We start from the raw sequence: 20927 nt of genomic DNA on the forward strand, positions 1-20927 counted from the left end.
AATAAAATAAATCTTTAAAAAAAATAAATAAAAATAAAATAAGCAAATCTTTTAGAAAATAAAGAAACAGCTTTTCCTCCTGTACTTGAAGATTCTAGACTTCTCTCGCTTGGATAAAAGAAAGAAAAAAAGTCTTGTGATAATCTCATCTGGGTAACTGTCCTGCAAGGGGATGTTCATTTTCCTCAAGACCTACCCCAATGACATTTCACTGGTAGTAAATCCAAAACTAATATCTGTTCTTAAAATCTTCTATTTAGTAGGGGACAGGTACTGTGTTGCAGTGGGTTAATCTGTCACTTGTGACACCCACATCCATATTGAGGCACCTGGGATTAAGTTCCCCCTCCATTTCTGATTCAATTTTCTGTTAATGCCTGGGAGGCAGTAAGTGGCAGCTCAAGAACTTGGTTTTCTGCCACTGATGTGGTAGATCCAGATAGAATTACAGGCTACTGGCTTCATCCTGGTCTGGTGTTGGCTGCTGCAGTCCTTTGAGGAGTGAACTAGAAGATTAGAGCTCCCTGCACTCTGTCTTCCATCTTTCAAACAAAAAATCATCAAAAATAAAATCAACTCCAACAGGCAAAATGCAAACTCTACCTGGGATAAAATAGCTTGTACATAAAAGGTATATCACGGTTTATATATTTATTGACAGAAACACAAGGAATATGTGTGAAAGCACATTTTATGGAAGTTAAAACAAGGAGGACTGAATTAGGAAGAATTTATTGATATAACCTATCAAATTCTGGATTTAATTAAACAGTTATAAGAGACACTAACCACTTAGTTAAGTTCTACAATGATTTATGCTTAATTAAATGGAGATAGCAGGACTTCCTTGACATAATGTAGAGAAAGAACCCAAAGGTTTAGGGAAAGAGAAACGTTGGAATAAACTTACGATGTGTGATCTGAACATCTGCTTCCCCCTCAAGTACAATCACCAAGAAGACTTGTGGCACGATGAAATACTTGTTTGCATAAAGCTCCTTTACTATGGCATTGAGAAATACTAATGAGTGGTAATATCTCTATTCTTGAAGAGCTATGTTGTAGCTTTCTGTACGCTGTGCATGATAGTAGAAGATACTAGTATTGAGGCAGATTGCTTAACATCCATGAGGATGATGCATTTCATAGTAATAGAAGCCAAATGTCAGAGTTTGAGCAATAGGGAAGTTGGGCGCAATCATCATAAAGGGAAGTAAGGAAACAGTAGTAATGTTTTTGACCCTCAAGGCTCTTTGATTGTGGCTATGGTGTTTTGAGGAACAAAATAGATGGCCAGCTAACTAAAATGGCAATCATTTACATGTGATATTTTTAAATAAACATATATAGTAGCCAAAAATATGACTGTGGTCACCACAATGGGAAGTTCTGACTTCTTACCCAGCTCTTCAACTGAAGGGAAGGTCAGGTACTTTTGAGAAGCATTCACTCACTGCATGCTGCCACTAGTTTACATTGAAAATCTTCCAAGTCTTCTCCACAGGGACCTATGGCCATTTTCTAAAATGATTACCTGCTGATGAAAAGAAACACAGAGATTTTTCAGCTCAAGTAGAATTGTGTAGTAGCTATATGAGGTAGAGTCATAATAGGTTTAGATTACCATGAGCTGAGTAGGGCCACAGAATAAGCTTGTAATGATTTCATCAGTTCCTGAATCATAGATATGAGTGGCAGAATCTCCATGTTGGCTCTCTGATTATAGAAAAAGGATCATTACGGTATGAAGAGCCCCAATGAAACCCTTGGATTGTAATGTGCAACTGACCCTTGTGACCAGGATAGTAAACAGTCAGCCTTACATAAATTCAATACATTGGTGACAGTTATGGTAACTGTATTTGAAGAGGAGGAAATAACAAGGTGTTTTTAACAGTCTTCATGAAATACATGCAAAGTAGTGGGAGATGGCTTCCATTCCTCGTATCAACTTCCCTATCAGTAAAGTGTCAGTTATTACATTATTGTCTCTTCTCCAGACTACTCATTTTTACTCCTTTTTGAATTGAGACTCTGAAAAATCTCATATCTTTGCCTTACCAGTGACTCTGTTACACTTTGCTAACTGGGGGCACCTGAAGAGGATCCTAATGCTAAAGGAAGAACAAGAGGCTGCTCTTTCTGGTCTACCTCCTGATTTCTTGTAGCCTCAGGTTCATGTGCAATTGACTTGAGTAATGTCTTTTTGGTAGAAATGTTTCTGTCGTGTAGCAACAGTGAAAGGCAGTTTGTAGTTTTCCTATAGTTCTGTAACTTTCATTGACGCCAATACACCAACACACTTGCCAGCCAGTGTTCTTATCTTAGAAGTTTGGGTCCTAGACAGTCCCTCCTCTAAGCTCAGACACGCTACTAACAGCTGAGTAACACCTTCTCCTTAGAGACCTGAATGTTTAGTTTTGTGAAGCTTCTGTAAGTTTCTAAAGTTTTCCTTTGCTATCTTTTTTTCAACAGTTAAAGTGGTATTAGTTGCTCCCAAGACATAGACACTACTTACAGAAGTGACTGATGGCAGCTGACTGGTCACACAGTCTATGTATACAATGTTACAGTTTTGAATAAACTAGCACAATTAATTTGTAGTCAAAACAGCTGTGTATTCCCCAGCTTTTTTTTTTTTTTTAACAAGCTGCAGCTGTATTGGGTTCACTTTGTTCTTCCCCAACAGATTTGACTTAAGATATTTGATTGGGAGTATGTGTGGAAACTGGTTATCCCAGAGGCGATCCCCAGAACATAAAATGCTTTTTTACAGGGAAAAGGCAATATTAACAGACTTTCCTACACCAGGAAATGTATGACAGAATCATACTTGAGTGACTTTCAGCTCTTAGATATTATCCCTAACATATTTGTAACTATTTCCAGATCATTTCAGATGTAAGGGATTGGATTTTAAAGGATAGGATCATTATTTCATTTCGTTCAACCAGACCTCTTTGCTTTCTTTTTTTTTTTTTTCTCCAGCAATACACTTAATGATATAAACTGTAGTCTTTGAAGTGATACCCTTCATTTGGTGTGCAAAGAATGAGTTACAGATACACTCTAAGATAGTAATCTAGTCAGTTCTAGGAGTGGCCTGGAAGAACTAGAGCAGTTGGTACTTGCAGGTAATTCATCCCTGGCCAGAGGCAGCATTCTAGGGATTCTCAGAGTGCATGTGAAAAGAGTCAGGAGCTGATGTCTCATGCAAGCCTGTCCGTGAGCTCCCTAATGGCAAGTAGGGTGACAGGGTTGTCAATAAAAGCCTAAGTGTGTTCTTCCACCAGAGCATCATGTTAAGGAAGATGCCGTGGTGTATCTTGTTGCCCATCATAAATACTGAATCTTAAAGATGCTGGAGGCGTGCACATCCCCAGGTCCAGGCAGCCTTAGGTGTGGCCAAGAAAGGTCAAGAGGCCTATCAGATGTCCTGATGGATTTAATTATCAATGTATCTCTTTATATATACTGGATTCTTTCCTTTATGTTGTCTTAGTTATGTCCAAATAATCTGTAGAATCATTACTTCAGATATTCTGCATATTAGAATATTGTCACTTATTTACAATAGACAGAACACCAAAAGAATTTGAGTAGATTCTGAATCTAGTCATGTTATCCCAAGGTATTTCTATATTACATTTCCCAATGAGAAAACAGACCTATTAAAGTCAACTAAATTGTGTAGAAGACAGGGCTGGAGACAGAATTGACCCAGCAATTGCAACCATCAGCATGTGCACAAGCTGATGCGACAGAATGTGCTGGACCCTGTACTGGCAAGCACATACAAGAATCTGGTCTGGGATCATCTCAGATGAAGTTTCTTTGGGGATCCCTCCAACTGAACCACTGGACTCAGAATTCCAGCCATGCAGAGAATTGCAGGATCCATGTTCATGTGTCAGAGTTGGGCCTTCTCAGTGGCTAGAAGAAGCAGTGGACAGCATATCCAGCTGCACACGGAGGATATGGCAATACATTGGAGCCTGCAGAAGACACCTGGTACCATAATAGAGGACGGAGGAGAGACCAAATTAATCAACTACCCCAGCCAAGCATTGGCAGTGAATATGTGGGCAAACAGAGAGTCTAAGGTGGACTATGTCAGTCAGTGGAGTCTGGAGAGATTTCATCATGCTTGGAGTGCTGAGATTGGCAGCAATAAAAAACTGCTGAACTATCAAAAACCTCTTGAGCAGGATCCTCGAAGCATGCCCCATGCTGGGGACTCTGGGATGGCACTGGGTGGCTGTCCCCCATCTTAGGGAGTATGGGTATGGTTTCTTTCCCTATCTCCCTCTTTCCCCCAGATACAGGAAGGCAAAAAAGAGAATGTAGAAATAATGGTCTCATCCACCTTCATCTAGCCCTTGACTCTTTGCACCTTAATCAACTATGTAAAAATTATCAAAAATAAAAAGTCAACTATAATTTTTACATGTACATTTTAATTGGTGTTAAAATTGTTTTATAAATTTCATCACCTAATTGTAGAAATTAAGTTCTTATTGGTAGTGACTACCAGGACTCTGAAGAAATCACTGCCAAACTGCCTTCTTTAGGAATGGCATATAGTCATTTCAATAGTAGAATCATATATTAAAAATTATACATTCACCAAAGCAATCCTAGATTTTCCATTGTTTTTAAGATTTTATTTGAAAACTTACACAAATTCAAATTTAATATCATTCTTAATAGGTTTATTTTTTCATCACAAACATGTAATATAAAGAAAGCAAACGTTTCAGCAAGCCCCATATAACTGTCTCAAAATCTCCTTTAGTTTATCCCAGTGTGCTGTACAAAATTTCTAGGAATGTCATAATGTGGGAAAAAAAAAAGATTGAGAACCCTTGCTTTAGTCTTTGGATTAGGATTCTTAACCTGGAGTCTCTTTATAGATTTGGGGGTGTTTCCTAAATATGCAACTACATCTTTCTGGAGAGGTGAAAAACTTTCATCAGCTTTGCCAAACAGGACCAGCCAAACTGGCCCTATGATTTAACCTCTGAAGTAGCTAAAGATGAAAAGGATATTACTATCACAAGTAAGAAGAAAAAAGGTACTACAAATGGAGCTAGGACTTTTGTTTTAAGCTTCCTCTTTCAGGAAGCCAGCTCTTGGCTTCTCTCTTCTTACATTCAGCTAGTAGAATGGAGGATCTTAGGATCTTCCCTCTATAGCAGTAGGCACCTGCTCTCTCAGGTCATCAGAAGACCAAGAAGAAACCAAGGCGAGACCCAGGGAAGAATATGGAAAAATGAAACAGACAATGTATATTTCAAATGCTCACATGTGATCTAGCTCACTTCAGGAAATAACTATATTGGGATCTGTAACCAAAACCTGAAAACCAATATCATTATGATTACATTTCCTTAGATCTCATCTGTGTTGCTGTAGAACTTGGTAAATACCCAGACATTTTCTTATATCTCTATATTTCACTTAAGCTTCCTAGAGGTAACTAAAATCAAGGTACCAATAAACTACCCAGCAATTATTTGTTGATATGTGTTTTTTTTCCTACTTTTAGGCTGTGAACACCTGAGAGGTAGATAAATATTTATTTTGTTCTCAAGACAGTGTATATCATATAACACAAACATTTTCTTTTTTACTAGTAAATAAATTAATAAATCCATACCAGTAGTGTCCTTAAAAGATAATATACAGGGTCCGATGGAGCCAAATCCTCACCTTGTACCCCTAGGACCTCATATGGGTGCCAGTTTGTGTTCCAGCTGTTCTACTTCCCATCCAGTGACCCTGCTTGTGGCCTGGGAAAGCAGTAGAGGATGGCCCAAATCCTTGGGACTCTGGAAGACCCAGAAGAAGCTACTAGCTTCTGGCTTTGGACTATCTCAGCCCTGACCATTGTAGCCTCTTGGGAAGTGTACTAGCAGATGTAATATTTTTTCTCTCTGTATCTCCTTCTCTGTCTGTAAAATCTGCCTTTCCAATCAAAACAAATAAACAAATCCCTTTTTAAAAAAGTAATATACCAGGAAAATAATTTCCTCTGCAAACTTGTAACTTAAGTTCTGGTTGCAAACAAGCCTAATGTGAATTTGAGTACCACATATAATCCAATTTTGACTAGACTTTTATCACTTTAGATATGTTGAACAGAAATTTTGCATACTTACCTATAGATGAGACATATCTTGATCACTAGTTTACTCCTGTTTTGAAAAGGCATGAGTTATGTTTCCTTGTTCTTTTTACTTCATTTTGCCCGGATCTGTTTTATACACATGGGCTATGGTCAACAAAAAGTTGACTTGGAACAAACTTTAGAGAATAAGAAAGCTGTCCTGGGGTGGGCATACAGCACAGTGGTTAAGATGCTTCTTGAGATTCTGCATCCCATATCAGATGGCTTGGCTTCCAATCCCAGTTCTGCTACTGACTGCAGTTTCCTGCTGATTCTCACTGTGTCAGGTAGCTGGTGATAGCCAAGTAGTCGAGTCACTGCCACTTATATATGGAAGACACAGAATGAGTTTCTGTCTCCTGGTTTCAGTCTCATCCAGCCGTGGTTATTGTAGACATTTGGTGAGTGAATGCTCTTCAAATAAAAAAAGTGAATAAAACAAGATGTCCTGGTTACATAGAGGACTTTGTAGTTTATACTGAACTTTACCATAATTATTTTATTTGATCACACGAATTCTATAGGTTAGGGGTCCGCTGTACGGATGAAGGAACCACAAGAACAAATTATTTGCCTAAAATTTTTCAGAGCTAGAACCAGAAACTAGGTCTTCTGACTCCAGTGGTAGTTCTCATTCCCCACATAAGGTTAATGGAATGAAGCCTCTTACGTTCCAGAAAAATTCCTCAAGAGTATATTTCTCTACATAAGTAATCACGTTTTTATGTCATATGCCAACAGAAAAGTGTATTTATTAAGACCTACTGATTTGAATAATTTCTGTTCCTAGAACCATACTTTGGTTTATAAATCATATATATTCATTTGAGCTCAGTCAATTTTCAGTTCATTCAATTTCTTGGCCAAGCAGTAAGCTTTCTGTTTGGTTTCTTAGGCATTGGATCAAAGTACTTAGCTCTGAACCTTGCCTTCTCTTTTCCTGTTTACTGTGTAGCTCTGGGAAAAAACAGACTGTTTAATCTGTTGAACCATCCAGCTTTGTTTCATCTCGCAGGCACTCTTCATCACCGCCAGGGGGCAAAAGCCTACCAGCAGCTTTCGCTGCAATACCCCATAGGACTGTACAGTACAGGGACCCTCAGTGTCTCGTGATGGAACCTCCCTGCTAATTATTTCAACCACAGGGCCCCAGAGAACAAAGGCTTAGCACAGAGGGCTCTTGTGGTCCTTAACCGTACAGCAGCCAGAAAGAACTCCTGACGGTCCTGTCAGTTTAAAAGCAGCAATGAGATCCCAGAGTGTTTGAGTGACAAACAGGAGGAGGAAGGCTTGAATAACTGCAGACTCTGGCGGAGCTTGCCTGCGCTCCCTACAGCTTTGAAATGTACGGTGGTATTCACCAGCTCATCTACTCAAAGGAATAGCTTTGCCAGTTCTCTTTCTTTGTGTAAATAACCAATGGTATTTGCATTGTGTGGGGTTTTCCTCCTTTTAATCTTGATTTTTTTCCCCATTGTATTCTTGGTTTGTGTTCTAGTGAAAGTTTATCTTCCAGAAAAATGATTCTTTTAAAAATACATTTTAAATCTATAATTCACATGTTTACTAAATAATGTAAGCTAAGGCTGAAGAAGAATCTAGAAGGGGCAAATCCTGTTTAAGATACATCTTCATGTCACGAAGCAAGTGGGAGATAAATAACAGATGGGACCCTTAGCAGTTCTGTAAGCCTCCCAGGCACCCTCAGCCACAGTCGCCTCAGGAATAATGAGTGAGGCTTTAGACTCAGGTAATAGAGGAAGCATGAGGGTACCAGGAAGCTCTCCACGGCATAAAGATGAAAATCCTTCTTTCATAAACTCTCTTAAAACACTAGAAGAAGGGGATTGGAAGCTCAGAAGCAGCCCTCCTTCCCCCAGACCCCCAGCGCTGGGTCAAAGGTGCCCTAGCTTAGGCCAGCCCGATCCATGCCCAGACAGAGGATCTGAAAACGTCCTTCCTCAATTATCACCTCGGTTCTTTTTCTCCAACGTTAGTTCAGCGGAGCGCCCCACCTGATAAAATGGTTGTCTCTCCAGAGCGAGGACACCCACGGGCCCCCTACGCTGCGCCTCCCTCCGGCGCCGGGCTCTCCTGGGACCCCAGCCCGCAGCAGCGCGCCGCCTCAGGCTGCAGGAGGAAGCGCGCGAGGGGGCGCGGCCCGAGGAGCACGCTCTCGGCCGGCTTCCGGCAACTCAAGGGTTACGGCGAGGCGGCGGCGCGCGCCGAGGGGAGAGGCGGTTGCTGACAGGTGGCGCCTGCGCACTGGGAGCGCTCATTGTGCCCCGCAGCTGCCGAAGCGCCCGCCCGTCCGTCCGCCCGCCGCCCGTTCGGCGCGTCAGTCGGCCAGAGTCCGCGGGTGTGCGCGGAGCCTGCAGCCGTTCCAGCGGCCTCGTCCTCCTCCTCTTCCTCGTTCCCTCACCCCTCACCCCGCTCCTCCTTTCCGCATCCCGGCTCCGTCACCCTCCCGCCCCCCACACTCGGGACAAGAATGCCCTGCCCGGAACAGCCCAGCAGCGCCTAGATGGCTTTGGTCACGGTCCAGCGGTCGCCTACCCCCAGCACCACCTCCAGCCCCTGCGCCTCGGTGAGTCCCTCCCGGCCGCCGCTCCGCTTGCTTCTGTCACTGCGGCTCCGCTTTGCCTCAGCGGGTCCCGCCGAACGCCACTGCGCACGCGCCGTGCCGCTTCCCAGGCCTTGGCACTCGGCTGCCGCGAACCCCCCCACACCCTGCTGGGAGAGCCGAGCGGCGGGAAGTGCGGGACGTGGGGCTGGGTTCTCCATCACCCAGAGCGCCTAGCTCCTCACGGTCCTCGCCCCGGAATCTCCTGTGGCATGTCTTCCTTTGGCTTGAGCACTTCCTTTCGGGAATGAGTCATTCTTGCTTTTTCACCCTCCCCCTTCTCACACCTTCTGTTGCCGTGCTGCAGGGAGGGGACCCCTTTAACCACAGACGCATCCCCTTCCCCCCACCGCCCTCCATCCTCGTTTCTGAACCTGGTCCAGTCTTTGCACTCTGCACACCTTTCTTGGGACCCGCCGGGGTGTGTGCCTCCCGCACCCCACCCCTGTCAGTCACTTGCTGTCCTTTTGGGGTTCAGTGCTGCTGAGCCTTCATCAGACTGCTGAGCGGCAGTTACTTCTGGTTTTCTTCCTTCCCCTGAAGGGTAACCGTCGTCTCTGCTTCTTGAGCCCCGTACCTCTCCTCCGCGAGCTCCGAAAGCAGCTGGTGCTGCTTGAGGTCTGATGCCGATTCATTTCCATCTTGGGGACATTTATGCCTTACCTTCATGGCTCGTGATGGCTCTTGTTGGTGGGTCTTGTTGATACATCTCCTTACTTCAGATGGCTGTGCCCATGAAGCGTGCTACCAGAAGGCAAATACCCAGGAACCAGCCTTTTCCTGCTGGGTCCATCTTTGCCTTTGCTCCTAGCCCCACCCCCACTCCTTTACACTCTAGTCCCTTAGTGTTCATTATTGGAAAGACTTATTATTTTTTAAAGGAATTAAAATATTGCACCAATGGAACAAAATGGACTAAAAGAGAAAAAAAAAACAGACATGTGTTAGTGAGAAATAGCATGAAAATATGAACCACTAGGAACTTATCTTTGAACTTCTTACAGGCTCTTAAAACTGTGATGGTAGATTTAATAGTATCATGTTGCAAAAACGTATCCAATAAACATTGAACCACCTTCTACTGTGAGAGAAATTGGGTTGCTCCTAATCTTTATGTGCAACTGAAGTGGAAGCCGTGGTATCTTGAAAGCATGCTGGATCATGATTTCGATGTAGTTCCCTGGATTTCAAAATTCTGTTGTGTACTGTTGTGGTTTCTTCCCTTCTGAACTTGTTTTTGCAATTTGTGTGAAGTAATGGACAGGTAGATTCCCATTTAAGAAGTGATGATATTTCAGAGGTTAATTTATCTTGTGATTTTTTTTTTTTTCAGAAAGAAAAGCTGGGATTCTTGGGGAGAAGTTCAGGGAGGCAGTGTGCAGTGATTGTAAGGAAGAGTTTTCTGATACTGGAGGGCACAGCTTTGCAACATAGGTGGTGCTCATTGCTGGAGGAACTCGGGCAAAGCCTGGAGAAAGTGTTATAGAGAATTCCTGCAAATAGGGGCACGTCAGGTTCTTTCTAAGTCTTTATGGTTCTGTGATTTAAGAATAAATGGACTTAAAAAGTTGGTAAAACATTTTAGGACCCTCTGAAGACTTGTTTAGGTGAATGAGTAGTATACAGTAAGGCCAAGTCTACTTCATATGACTTCATTAGTCATAATTTGGCATACGTTTAGAATCCTGACATATGTTATCAGTTGTTTGTTTTAAGAACAATTTATTTATTTGAAAAGCAGATTGAGAGAGAGATCTTCATACACTGGCTCATTGCCATTCATTCCCCAAGTGGCTGCAAGGCCAGGGATGAGGCAGTTTGGTCAGGAGACAAGGGCTTCATCTGAGTCTCCCACATGGGTGGCTGGGGCCTATGTACTTGGGCCGTCTTCTGCTTCTTTTCCCAGGCACATTAGCCAGGGAGCTGGATTGGGAAGTGCAGCAGCTGGGGCACGAACTGACACCTATATGGGATCCTAGCACCACAGGTGATGGCTTAAGCTGCTGTGCCACAGACAGGCCCCCGATAGTTACTTTAGCATAGATAATTAAATTGATCATTTGGTAAGCCAAATTGTTGAGCTCAATAATTGGTACATCTGTCCTACTAGGCTGCTTGTGTCAGTGATTTATTCTCGTTCTTGGCCCTGCGTGCAAAGGAATCCTAGGACTGGTGTGTGTGAAGAACAGTCAGCATTGTTAGCATGACAGGTGAGCTAGTTACCCTGCACTTTACATCGTATTCCTATGTGACTTCATCCAGCACTGGGTTCATCTGAGTTGTCTCATGGTCCTTGTGCTGCAGTATTTCACTGCCATCTGACCTGCATATATTTTGCTTTTCTATCTCTTGTTGTGTTAATAGGTTGCATTGCTTTGAGAAAGGGAGAGAAAGTATGAGAGAAATAGTACCATAAAGACAATTGTTTTGTGAGTTGGGAAACTTAAAATTATTTTTGGTAAGCACTTAAAGCATTCTATTATGATTTTCCACTATAGGATGCAGAATACTTTAATACTGCCAGCTCCACAGCATTTTTTTAGGTATTAAACAATTGATTCATCATCTACTAATTGTGAATAACCATTATGGATAATAATTATGGATACATTGACCTGTCCGTCGGGATCATATTATCTGGGGCTGTCAGCAGTGAAGGAAAAAGAGATAAGAAGTGAAGAAGTAGAGAGAGAGGAGAGTTGGGGGCAGTGATGCTACCTGGACATGAATAGTCAGTTTGTAATGGCTATTAGTATTTTCTGAATACCAGTTAAGATAAACTCACTCATGGCAATGGTATCCAAATGAGTACTAACTATATCTGACATCTTCATTGTGCCAGGAATTAAAGGTCATAGGTATTAAAGAATGTTGCATAGCCTGTGAGTGGTTGAGGTTGTAATTCAAAAGCAGATGCTTTGAGCATTAGAACCTGTGATCTTTTCCTCCTTACAATGGCTGTCAAATTAGTTCTTGAATAATATGGGCAAGGTGGCTCTCACTAGTTCTTAAAGGGTCAGTTGAATTTTTATAGGCTAAAATAGAGCTAGGGAGAAAATGGTATTCCAAGTGTAAAGAACCCATGTACTCCAAGATTTAGAAGCAAAAAATGCAAGGCATATCTGAAGGAGTTATATAAACCAGTTAGAGAATTTGTTCATTAAAATAGGAAGGGCTAAAGGTAAGTTGCTGCTGGGGCCATACAGCGACTGTCAGGCTTACAAGTTTGAACTTGATAGAGAAGATAATGGAGAGTCCGCAGAGATTTTGAGCAGATAAGATCACAGTGGTGTTCTGAGAAATGGGTCCAGTCACTATAAGCAGAGGGATTTCAGAAAGAGAGAGAGCTGTAAGCAGAGCCAGTTAGAGGCCAGTTGTACTGCACCAGATGTGAGATAAAGGCCTGAACTGATTTTGAGATTGTAAGAATGTGAGGGCTTGTGAAGGCTCAAAGAAATGAAAAACTGATTGCATATAGAAGAGAAGGAATCTGAAATGCCAGCTTAGTGGGACACAGTTCTAAATACTAGATGTCTTTTAATTAATAGGGAATAATTTAAAAAATCATTTCTTCCTAAATTTTTTTGATATGATTGTATAGGACAAGTATCAAGATTAAGAGACTTCCTGAAGATTACATAACTGGTGGATGCAGGAAATGCACTAGAATTAAATTCCTTTATTCTTCCTCTGTATCTTCCTCTTATATTAAAAGTGAAGCAGCACAGGCATTTCCAGTACAAACACCTGTCATTGAGTAAAGGAACAATATTTGAGGTATAATCAAGAACTTATACTTTCATTGGAGCCCATTTATCTTCAGCAATCTTTAGTATGCAGAACAAAATTATCCAGTTGTGTGTAAAGCATTTTTAGGTGGTACCTTTATTTGACACCTGTTAGCGTTTCATTTCTACAGGCTTTAAAAACTTGGATGTTTCATTTCCCAACCTCTACATAGATTACCAACAACAAAGTAGGAATAGAAAGTTGCAGGCTCTGCTGAGGAAAGGCCATTGTCTTCAGCTGTTGGTTTCATAGCACAAGAAGATAGCTGGTGTAAGAAAGAAACAATTCTCAGCTGTAACCACAGGGACAAATAGCCTATTCGTTCATGAGAAGTGTTACATGAGAGGATTCCAAAAAGTTCCTACGAAATAGAATTAAAACATAAATCCAACATAAACTGTCAGCTTGAACGCTGTTTTATAACTGATGTCTCCAGATGTTTAGTTCATCTCTAAAGAACTGAAGGTCCTAGAAATTTAACCATGTCACTGTAGTCTTTTTTAATATTAGCTGGAGGAAAGTAGATGCCCTTTAAAGATTTTTTTTAAAGATCTGTTTATTTTGCTTGAAAGTCCTAATTACAGAGAGAGAGGTGGTCATGCATCCACTTGTTCACTCCTCAAATGGCAACTATGGGCCAGAGTCGGCCCAGTCAAAAGCTGGGAGCCAGGAGATTCTTCTGGTCTGCCATGTGGGTTCAGGGCCAAAGGGCTTGGATCATACTCCACTGCTTACACAGGCCATTAGCCAGGAGCTGGATCAGAAGTGGAGCAGCCAGGACAGAAACTGGTATCCATTTAGGTTGTACCACATTTGGAGGATTAGCTTGCTCTGCCACTGTACTAGCCTCTAAACCTGTTTAAATATTAGAAAACAAGTCAGAAGAAGAGATGTCAGGACTTTAAATGCCTAATCATTTCCCACTGAAATTCACACAAGTGTCGAGGGACAGAATGAGCAAGATCATTGTCATGGTAGAGAAGGACTCTTTGGTAAAACTTTCCCAGGTGTTTTTCTGATGAAGCTTTAACTAACTTTCTCAAAACACTCTTATAATACCTTTCTTTGACCTACCAGTAAGTCAACAAGCATATCCCTTCAGCATCTAGAAAAATTGTTGCTGTGATATTTACTCTTGACTGATCCACTATTGTTTTGACTGAAGCACTTTAGCCTTTGGTAGCCATTACTTGGTTGTGCTTTGCTTTCCAAAATGTACTGAAAAAGCTCTTGTTACAAATCCTGTAAAGTTGTAGTTCAGGAATTTGACCACACTTGTTTAAAATTCCCATTGAAAGTTCTTCTGTTGTCTGCAGTTGGAGTGCAACAGTTTTGGTACCCATGGAGCAGAAAGTTTGCTGCACTTTAATTTTTTTTTTATCAGAATTGCATGAACTGAAACCAGTTGATGTGTTCATGGTATTGTCCATTGTTTCTTTTAAAACTCTATGGGCCTGGCACCGTAGCCTGATGGCTAAAGTTATCACCTTGCATGCGCTGGGATTCCATATGGGCACTGTTAGTGTCCCGGCAGCCCCACTTCCCATCTAGCTCCCTGCTTGTGGCCTGGGAAATCAGTCGAGGACGGCCCAAGGCCTTGGGACCTTGTACCCACATGGGAGACCTGGAAGAAGCTCCTAGCTTGGGACTGGCTCAGCTCTGGCCATTGCGGCCACTTAGGGAGTGAATTAAATGGAAAAAAAAAATCTTCCTCTGTGTCTCTGTATAGCTAACTTGCCAATAAAACAAACAAACACACACTTTATGAGAGAGCAGGTAGAAGTCCTACCTGCTGATTCACTTCCCAAATATTCGCAGCAACTAGTGCTGGGCCAGAGTTAGAGCCAGGAGCTGAGAACTCCATCAGCTCTCCCCTGTAAGAAGCAGGGTCCTCACTACTTGAGATGTCACCTTCTGGCCTCCCAGGGTCTGCACGGGCAGGAAGCTGGAATTCAGAGCCAGAGATGGAGTTCAAACCTCAAACTGTGATATGAAAGTCAAGTATCCTAATCATCATCTTACCCAATAAACCAAAAACCTGCCCCTGGTTGGCTGTTGTTTCTGTTAATATTCATTCCTTTTGGTTAAGACATGAACAGTATTAATTTTTTCCTGGTAATTTGATGCAGGTGGTCTTCCACTGTGGCCTTCGTCATTAACATCTTCTCATCTCTTAAACAAGTGATCCATTATAAAAGCTACTGATTTCTTTATCGGCATTGTTCCCATCAACTTTTTGTAAAGCATCAGTGCTTTCACCACTTTTCACCATAGATTTGATAGTGGTGTTGCTTAAATTTGAACAGGATTTCTAATGCTGTTGTAGGTTTATTTTTTTAACCTTAGTGCCTTAAACTAGATCCTGCTGAGTTCTTTTACTATGAGTTAGTCCAAGTTTATTTTGTTGCAGAAAAATTAAATCTGTTCGTATTTTTTATAATGTGCACTGATGTTTTGAAAAACCCTCATATGTTCATAGTGATGACTCTATGTCATCTAAGAAGGCTTAATCTCTTTTTCTTGTCTTGATTGAATCAATCAGATTTAGTGTGGTGGTTTTTAGATAGATACTGATACAAATTTCAGAGATTTTGACATGTAAGATGTATGTTTTAATTAATTGGCAGATTCTTTTATGTATATCTTATTTTCTGTTGTTGCTGGATAAATATATAAGATATTGTAGAGTTATACATATTCAAATACAGCCACTTCTCTCTCCCTAAACAGAGAAAACAAAGCCAAGGCAATTTTATAAATTGATTTCTATGCGATATAAATACTTTAAAGTGTTGCATTTGAGTTTTTGAAAAAAAAGTCTTAAGAAATTCTAAAATGACTTTCATGAGCTCTAGAATCCATCACATGACTATTGTAGGGAATTTGAAGATAGAGAAAAGTACAGCAAAGAAAAGTACAGCAAATACATGTTAGTATTGTGTTTTGTAAAAATGAAGTGCTGATGTATATATAATTTTGCATCCTAATTTTTAAGTTTGGTATATATCAGAGATATGTTGCAATACTATTTAAATGGATATAACTCATGCTGACCATTCCATTATTGATGAACATACAGATTTTTCTGTCTGTTTCTACCATAAATGACATTGTGAGGAGCATCACTGGGCAAAAGTACTTGACTAAAATTGTTAGGATTCTAAAAAACACAGTTAGGGGATCATAAAATATAAACAGTTTTTAAGCGCCTGTTGCCTATTTATGCTTTTTAGAAAGGTTATTTCAATTAATGTTTATTCCAGCCAGCACATTATAAGAATGTTTATTACTCTTAACCTAATTAATACTGAATCTTCTCATTTTGTTTTTAAACATTTACTGATTTTGAGACTGAGGAGCCTTGTTGGTTTGATTTTATTTTGTTATTAGACATTTTGAACATCTTATTTATTTAAAGATCTATTTATTTTTATTGGAAAGGCAGATTTACAGTAAGAAGGAGAGATAGAAAGGTCTTTCATCTTCTGGTTCATTCCCCAAATGGCTACAACAGCTGGAGCTAAGCCTGTCTCAAGCCAGGAGCCACGAGCTTCCTCTGGGTCTCCCATCTGGGTGCAGGAGCTCAAAGATTTGAGCCATCCTCTGCTGCTTTCCCAGACCATAAACAGGGAGGTGGATTGGTAGTGAAGCAGTTCGGACCGGAACTGGAGCCCATATGGGATGCTGGTACTTGCAGGTGGAGGATTAGCTGGTTAAACCGTTGTGCTGGTCCCATTTTGAACATTTTAATATGTCTATCTGACATTTATATTAGAAATTTAAAAGTAGATGTATTGAGATATAACCTGAAGACTTTAAAACATAACTGTTTTAACAAGTATGCAATTCAGTGACTTCTAGTAAACTTACAGAGCTGTGTAATCCTCACTTCAGTTATATATTCTCTCTTCATAAACTTGCCATTGTTCATTTTTTGTGCTGTGCACCTCCTTGATATATTATGAATAATCCTTTATTTATTGTAAAGTTTCTCTTTAAATTAATTTGTATCATCCTTGAAATAAATTCTACAAGTTGCTAGTGAGACCTTGAATGAGCCATCTTTGCTTACTTCTTCGAGCTTGTCTTCCCAATTCCCCCCCGCCTTGCACACCGCTCACAGTTAAGCTGACATGCTGTGCTTCCTTTGAACCCTAGGCTTTTGCACATGCTGTTCCCTCTTCCTAGAACGCTTCTCCATCTCTTTACCTAACTAACTCCTACTCATCCTTCAGGTCTCAGTTTAAGTTTCACTTCTGGGAAGCTTCCTTGATTCCACCTCCCAGATGATGGTAGGTGCTCCTTCTACGTGCACCATGGCACCCCGTACTTCCCTGTGATGGGACATGACTCTTTATTGCACTTGGTCTTTGGATTGCTTATCTCCCTATCCTTTAAACTAGAGGCTGGATCTGTTTGCATATTTTTGTATCATCAGGGTTTACAGGTATTTAATGTATTGATCAATGGATAGAACAGTGGATATGAACATATTTAATGATTTTTATACATTTTCAGGCCTTACAATGTTTTTAAACATACTAAGCTATCCCCAAGAGCTCAAAGATAGAAGGGATTAGAACTGGTGCCCATATGGGATCCCGGCGCATTCAAGGCCAGGACTTCAGCCACAAGCCCTCAGATAACTTTTACAGCCGGCTCTGCTTCTTGCTTATCTGAGCAACACAAGTACTAATCACAGTGCCCCTCAGTTTCCTGTTTGTCAGGGGAAAGTTTGATGAGGTTCTCTGACTCTGAAAGAGTGAAAGATTCGGTGGTTCCCTAGACTTCCTGAAAAATAGGGGGGCGGAATACTTCATTTATTGAGTGGGAGAGGATGTGCTTAGAAACAAATGGGAAGAAGTAATACTGTGTCCCACTCTAGATTTTATGGAGCTGTTTGGTTCACTTTGTGAAAGTTATTTAACACTGTACTTCTGAGTCTGAGGATATTTATTTATTGACTCATTTATACTGCCAGTGGGGTTCCTGCAGCTGGTTTAGTCCCTGTCCTCAGGAAGCTCCAAGTGGGAAGAATGGCATTCAGTAAGCAATTAGATTACAAGTAGCAATCACAAAATAATTATGATGGGTGGCCTATTTTAGAACTTAGTTACTCTTTATTTCTTACTTTTAAACTTTGACTTGATAATGGCTTCATTTTTTAAAACTAGAGAATCTTTGTCCCAGGTTGTAGATTTCCACAGCTAAGTATGTTGTGTGTGACTTTGTAATGACCCTGGAGAACCATGCAGAATGATTAATGTAAATGTAGTCTCTGAAATTCTCCTTCCTCTCAGAGTTTATTGATTTAATAGGCCATGCTTAGCAGCATTTTAGTCTACTGCATATTTTGCAATATAACAGGACAAGGTTTTGCAAATGGTCACCTTAGATGGTATACTCACGATGGTGTTTTTAATTATTAAGGCTACAAATCTTGTGGCAAAATAGGTAATTTTTTTTTTAATTTGGAGAATCCAAAGAGACTGAATGTATTCACAGACTTAAAAGTATCTTTGTACAAGGAAATAGTAGGTGGGAGGAAAAATCTGTGTAACCCAGCCATTCCAAGCAGTTGGCACTTGAAATTGAATGCAACTCTAAGAATATGCATTTCCAAAGCAACTGAATGAACACATGAATGACATAACAAGGTGTTTGGTTGTGTTTGTTATAGTTTATGTTACAGAATCCTGTTGGAAAACAGAAATAATTAGTTTATTCCTAGAATCAGTGTTTTTAAAAGTTTATACTAAGATCTTTGTAAAGACAGTATTTTTATTAGCATTCAAGATCTGTCTCTACAAATTGCAACTTTCTCAACTCTGAGCATTTTAAATCTGATTGTGTGGTTTTTGATTAAACTTCAAAGAAAGCTATTGACTAGAGGAAGCCTGGTTAGGCAGCTGAAAAATCTAGGAACTCAAGCATTTGCCTTTAAACACTCTTGTATGATACAGAACCAAACATTTAAATTTTAAATTTTATGAGAAGAAAATATTCTTTGTTATTTAAAGTATTTTTTTTAAATTCAAGCTATATGGTAGAATTTTTAAAAGATTGTTAGAGTTGCAGAGAGGGGAAGAGGAGGAGGAAGAGAAATGGAGTGAGAGAGTAAGAGAGAGAGAGAGGGAGAGAGAAAGTTCCTCCATCTTCTGGGTCAATTCCCAAAAAGCCACAATGGCCAGGTCTGGACGAAATTGGGGGCTGGAGCCAAGGAACTTCTTTTAGGTCTCTCACATGGATGCAGGGGCATAAGCACATTCTGGCATAGTGGTTAAATTGGCTTTAGGCTCTGGAGCCAGATTCTGAAGTTGAACTAGCTCTGTCAATTGCTTGGCATTTGACTTTGGGCATATTAGCCTTGCTAAGTTTCAGTTTTCTTATCTGTAAAGTGGGGCTGGTTGTAATACCTATCTTATGAGATTAGTGTTATTTCCTGTGAAAGAACAGAATGCATGCTTAGTAAAGTGAGTGGCTCTGTTGCATAGTAAATGTTCAGTGATTCCTAGATGAATTCTTTGCATTCTGTGCAGTATTATGTAGAATACTTAATTAAAAAAAAATGATGGTTTAACTTTCAGTGCCATTGTAGATGGTATATTTTGGTATGTACTGAATTATGTCAAATATTTGCCTGAAACATACCACTTTCTAAAAAGTTATACACCTCGCTGGGAATCAGCATGACTGTCTATGAGTTACATTTGAAAATGGTAGCAACTTTTTTTGTGGCAATCTACAGCTTGCTATCAGTAAAATTCTTTTTAGATAGATGCAGTAAACTTTTTGTCACAGTTTAAAGTTCAGTTGGGCACAATTGAGTCATCTTTAAAATAATTTAACTCTTGGCTTATATTATCTGTGTAACTGACAAGAAATATTTATACTTTGGAGTTAAGTATGGCATTTTTTGAAAGTGCTTGTAAAGATTTTTATTTTTATTATTTTTTCATTGGAAATGCGGATATACAGAGAGGAGAGACAGAGAGGAAGATCTTCCGTCCAATGATTCCCTCCCCAAGTGAGCGCAACGGGCCGATACTATGCCGATCCGAAGCCAGGAGCCTCTTCCGGGTCTCCCACGCGGGTGCAGGTTCCCAAAGCTTTGGGCCATCCTCGACTGCTTTCCCAGGCCACAGGCAGGGAGCTGGAAGGGAAGCGGAGCTGCCGGGATAGAACCGGCGCCCATATGGGATCCCGGGCGTGCAAGGCGAGGACCTTAACCACTGCGCCACCGTGCTGGGCCCGACAAGAAATATTTATACTTTGGAGTTAAGTATGGCATTTTTTGAAAGTGCTTGTAGTCAAAATCTATCATTTAACTGTTCTAAATGAGAGCCTCCTTGAAATGTCTTGGACTTTTGATTATTTTTGGAATTTGGGGTTTATCTATGAATATTGCTTTGCGGTAGTTCCACAAAATTTTGAAACTAGAAATTTACTCTTTTACTGTTAAATATTTTTTGGAGTTAGGAATAAATGTCTGAATAGCTCATCTCTTGGGCAGTTTTTGGTTAGTGTGGAAACCTTATTCTACTATTTCTTTAGTAGGAATTAATTGATTCTCTATAGAATGCTAAATACTTAAATGGCCACCTGGGATCTAAGCTAATTGAAATATTCAGCAGCACCATAAGGATCCAGGTTCTTTATTTCTGTTTGACATTGTTGGTGTGTCAGACTTCTGTCCAATACTTGTCTCCACACAAAAGATGATTTTATGATTTTTTGCATTACATCTGTGCTTGTTGCTGGAAGTGGTAAAAAGATAACACTACCAGCACTGACTGTGCCTATTATTAAGAAATCAGAAGTTTTCCCAGAAACCAGTACCCCATTTCTAGCAGACTTCTCTTTAAGACTCTGACCAGAACTAGGTTATATGGGCACCTCTAGTTGCAAGATAGTAATCTGGAAAAAATAAAGTGTATGACTTTCCATCTTAATCGTTGCATGTTGGGTGGCAAGGGAAAAGGATGTTTGGAATGGATTTTTTTCAAACTTTGACATAGCAATCAATGCAGATTTTTTTTAAAAAAATGTGCCTTAAGGGGCCCGGCATCATAGCATAGTGGCTTAAGTCCTTGCCTTGCATGCACCGGGATCCCATATGGGCACTGGTTCTAATCTGTACAGCTCTACTTCCCATCCAGCTCCCTGCTTGTGGCCTGGGAAAGCAGTCAAAGATGGCTCAAAGCCTTGGGACTCTGCACCCGTGTGGGAGACCCAGAAGAGCTTCTGGCTCCTTGCTTCGGATTGGCTCAGTTCCAGCCATTGCGGCCACTTGGGGTGTAAACCACTGGACAGAAGATCTTCTTCTCTGTCTCTTCTCCTCTCTGT

At 40.7% G+C, this 20927-nt stretch overlaps 2 protein-coding genes across 4 annotated transcripts in view; one reads left to right on the forward strand and one right to left on the reverse strand.

Moving 5' to 3' along the window:
- EFCAB5 (EF-hand calcium binding domain 5) overlaps positions 1 to 6683 on the reverse strand; it is a 93477-nt gene extending 86794 nt beyond the window's left edge. The window contains exons 1-2 of the mRNA XM_041000233.1: positions 6162 to 6683; positions 1402 to 1537 (exon numbers count right to left, since the gene is read on the reverse strand). The gene's annotated coding sequence lies outside the window, so the exon portion shown is untranslated. The remainder of the gene's footprint in view (positions 1 to 1401; positions 1538 to 6161) is intronic.
- Positions 6684 to 8539: 1856 nt separating this feature from the next.
- SSH2 (slingshot protein phosphatase 2) overlaps positions 8540 to 20927 on the forward strand; it is a 213160-nt gene continuing 200772 nt past the window's right edge. For 2 of the 3 annotated variants that reach the window (XM_041000224.1, XM_041000225.1), the window contains exon 1: positions 8540 to 8756. In XM_041000224.1, coding sequence (XP_040856158.1) covers positions 8694 to 8756 — 63 coding nt within the window. In that variant the 5' untranslated portion in view covers positions 8540 to 8693. The remainder of the gene's footprint in view (positions 8757 to 20927) is intronic. The other variant, XM_041000223.1, reaches the window with a different exon arrangement.

This window comes from Ochotona curzoniae, unplaced genomic scaffold (genome assembly GCF_017591425.1).
Source record: "Ochotona curzoniae isolate NIBS_2020 unplaced genomic scaffold, NIBS_Ocur_1.0 scaffold_2453, whole genome shotgun sequence".
NCBI lineage: Eukaryota > Metazoa > Chordata > Mammalia > Lagomorpha > Ochotonidae > Ochotona > Ochotona curzoniae.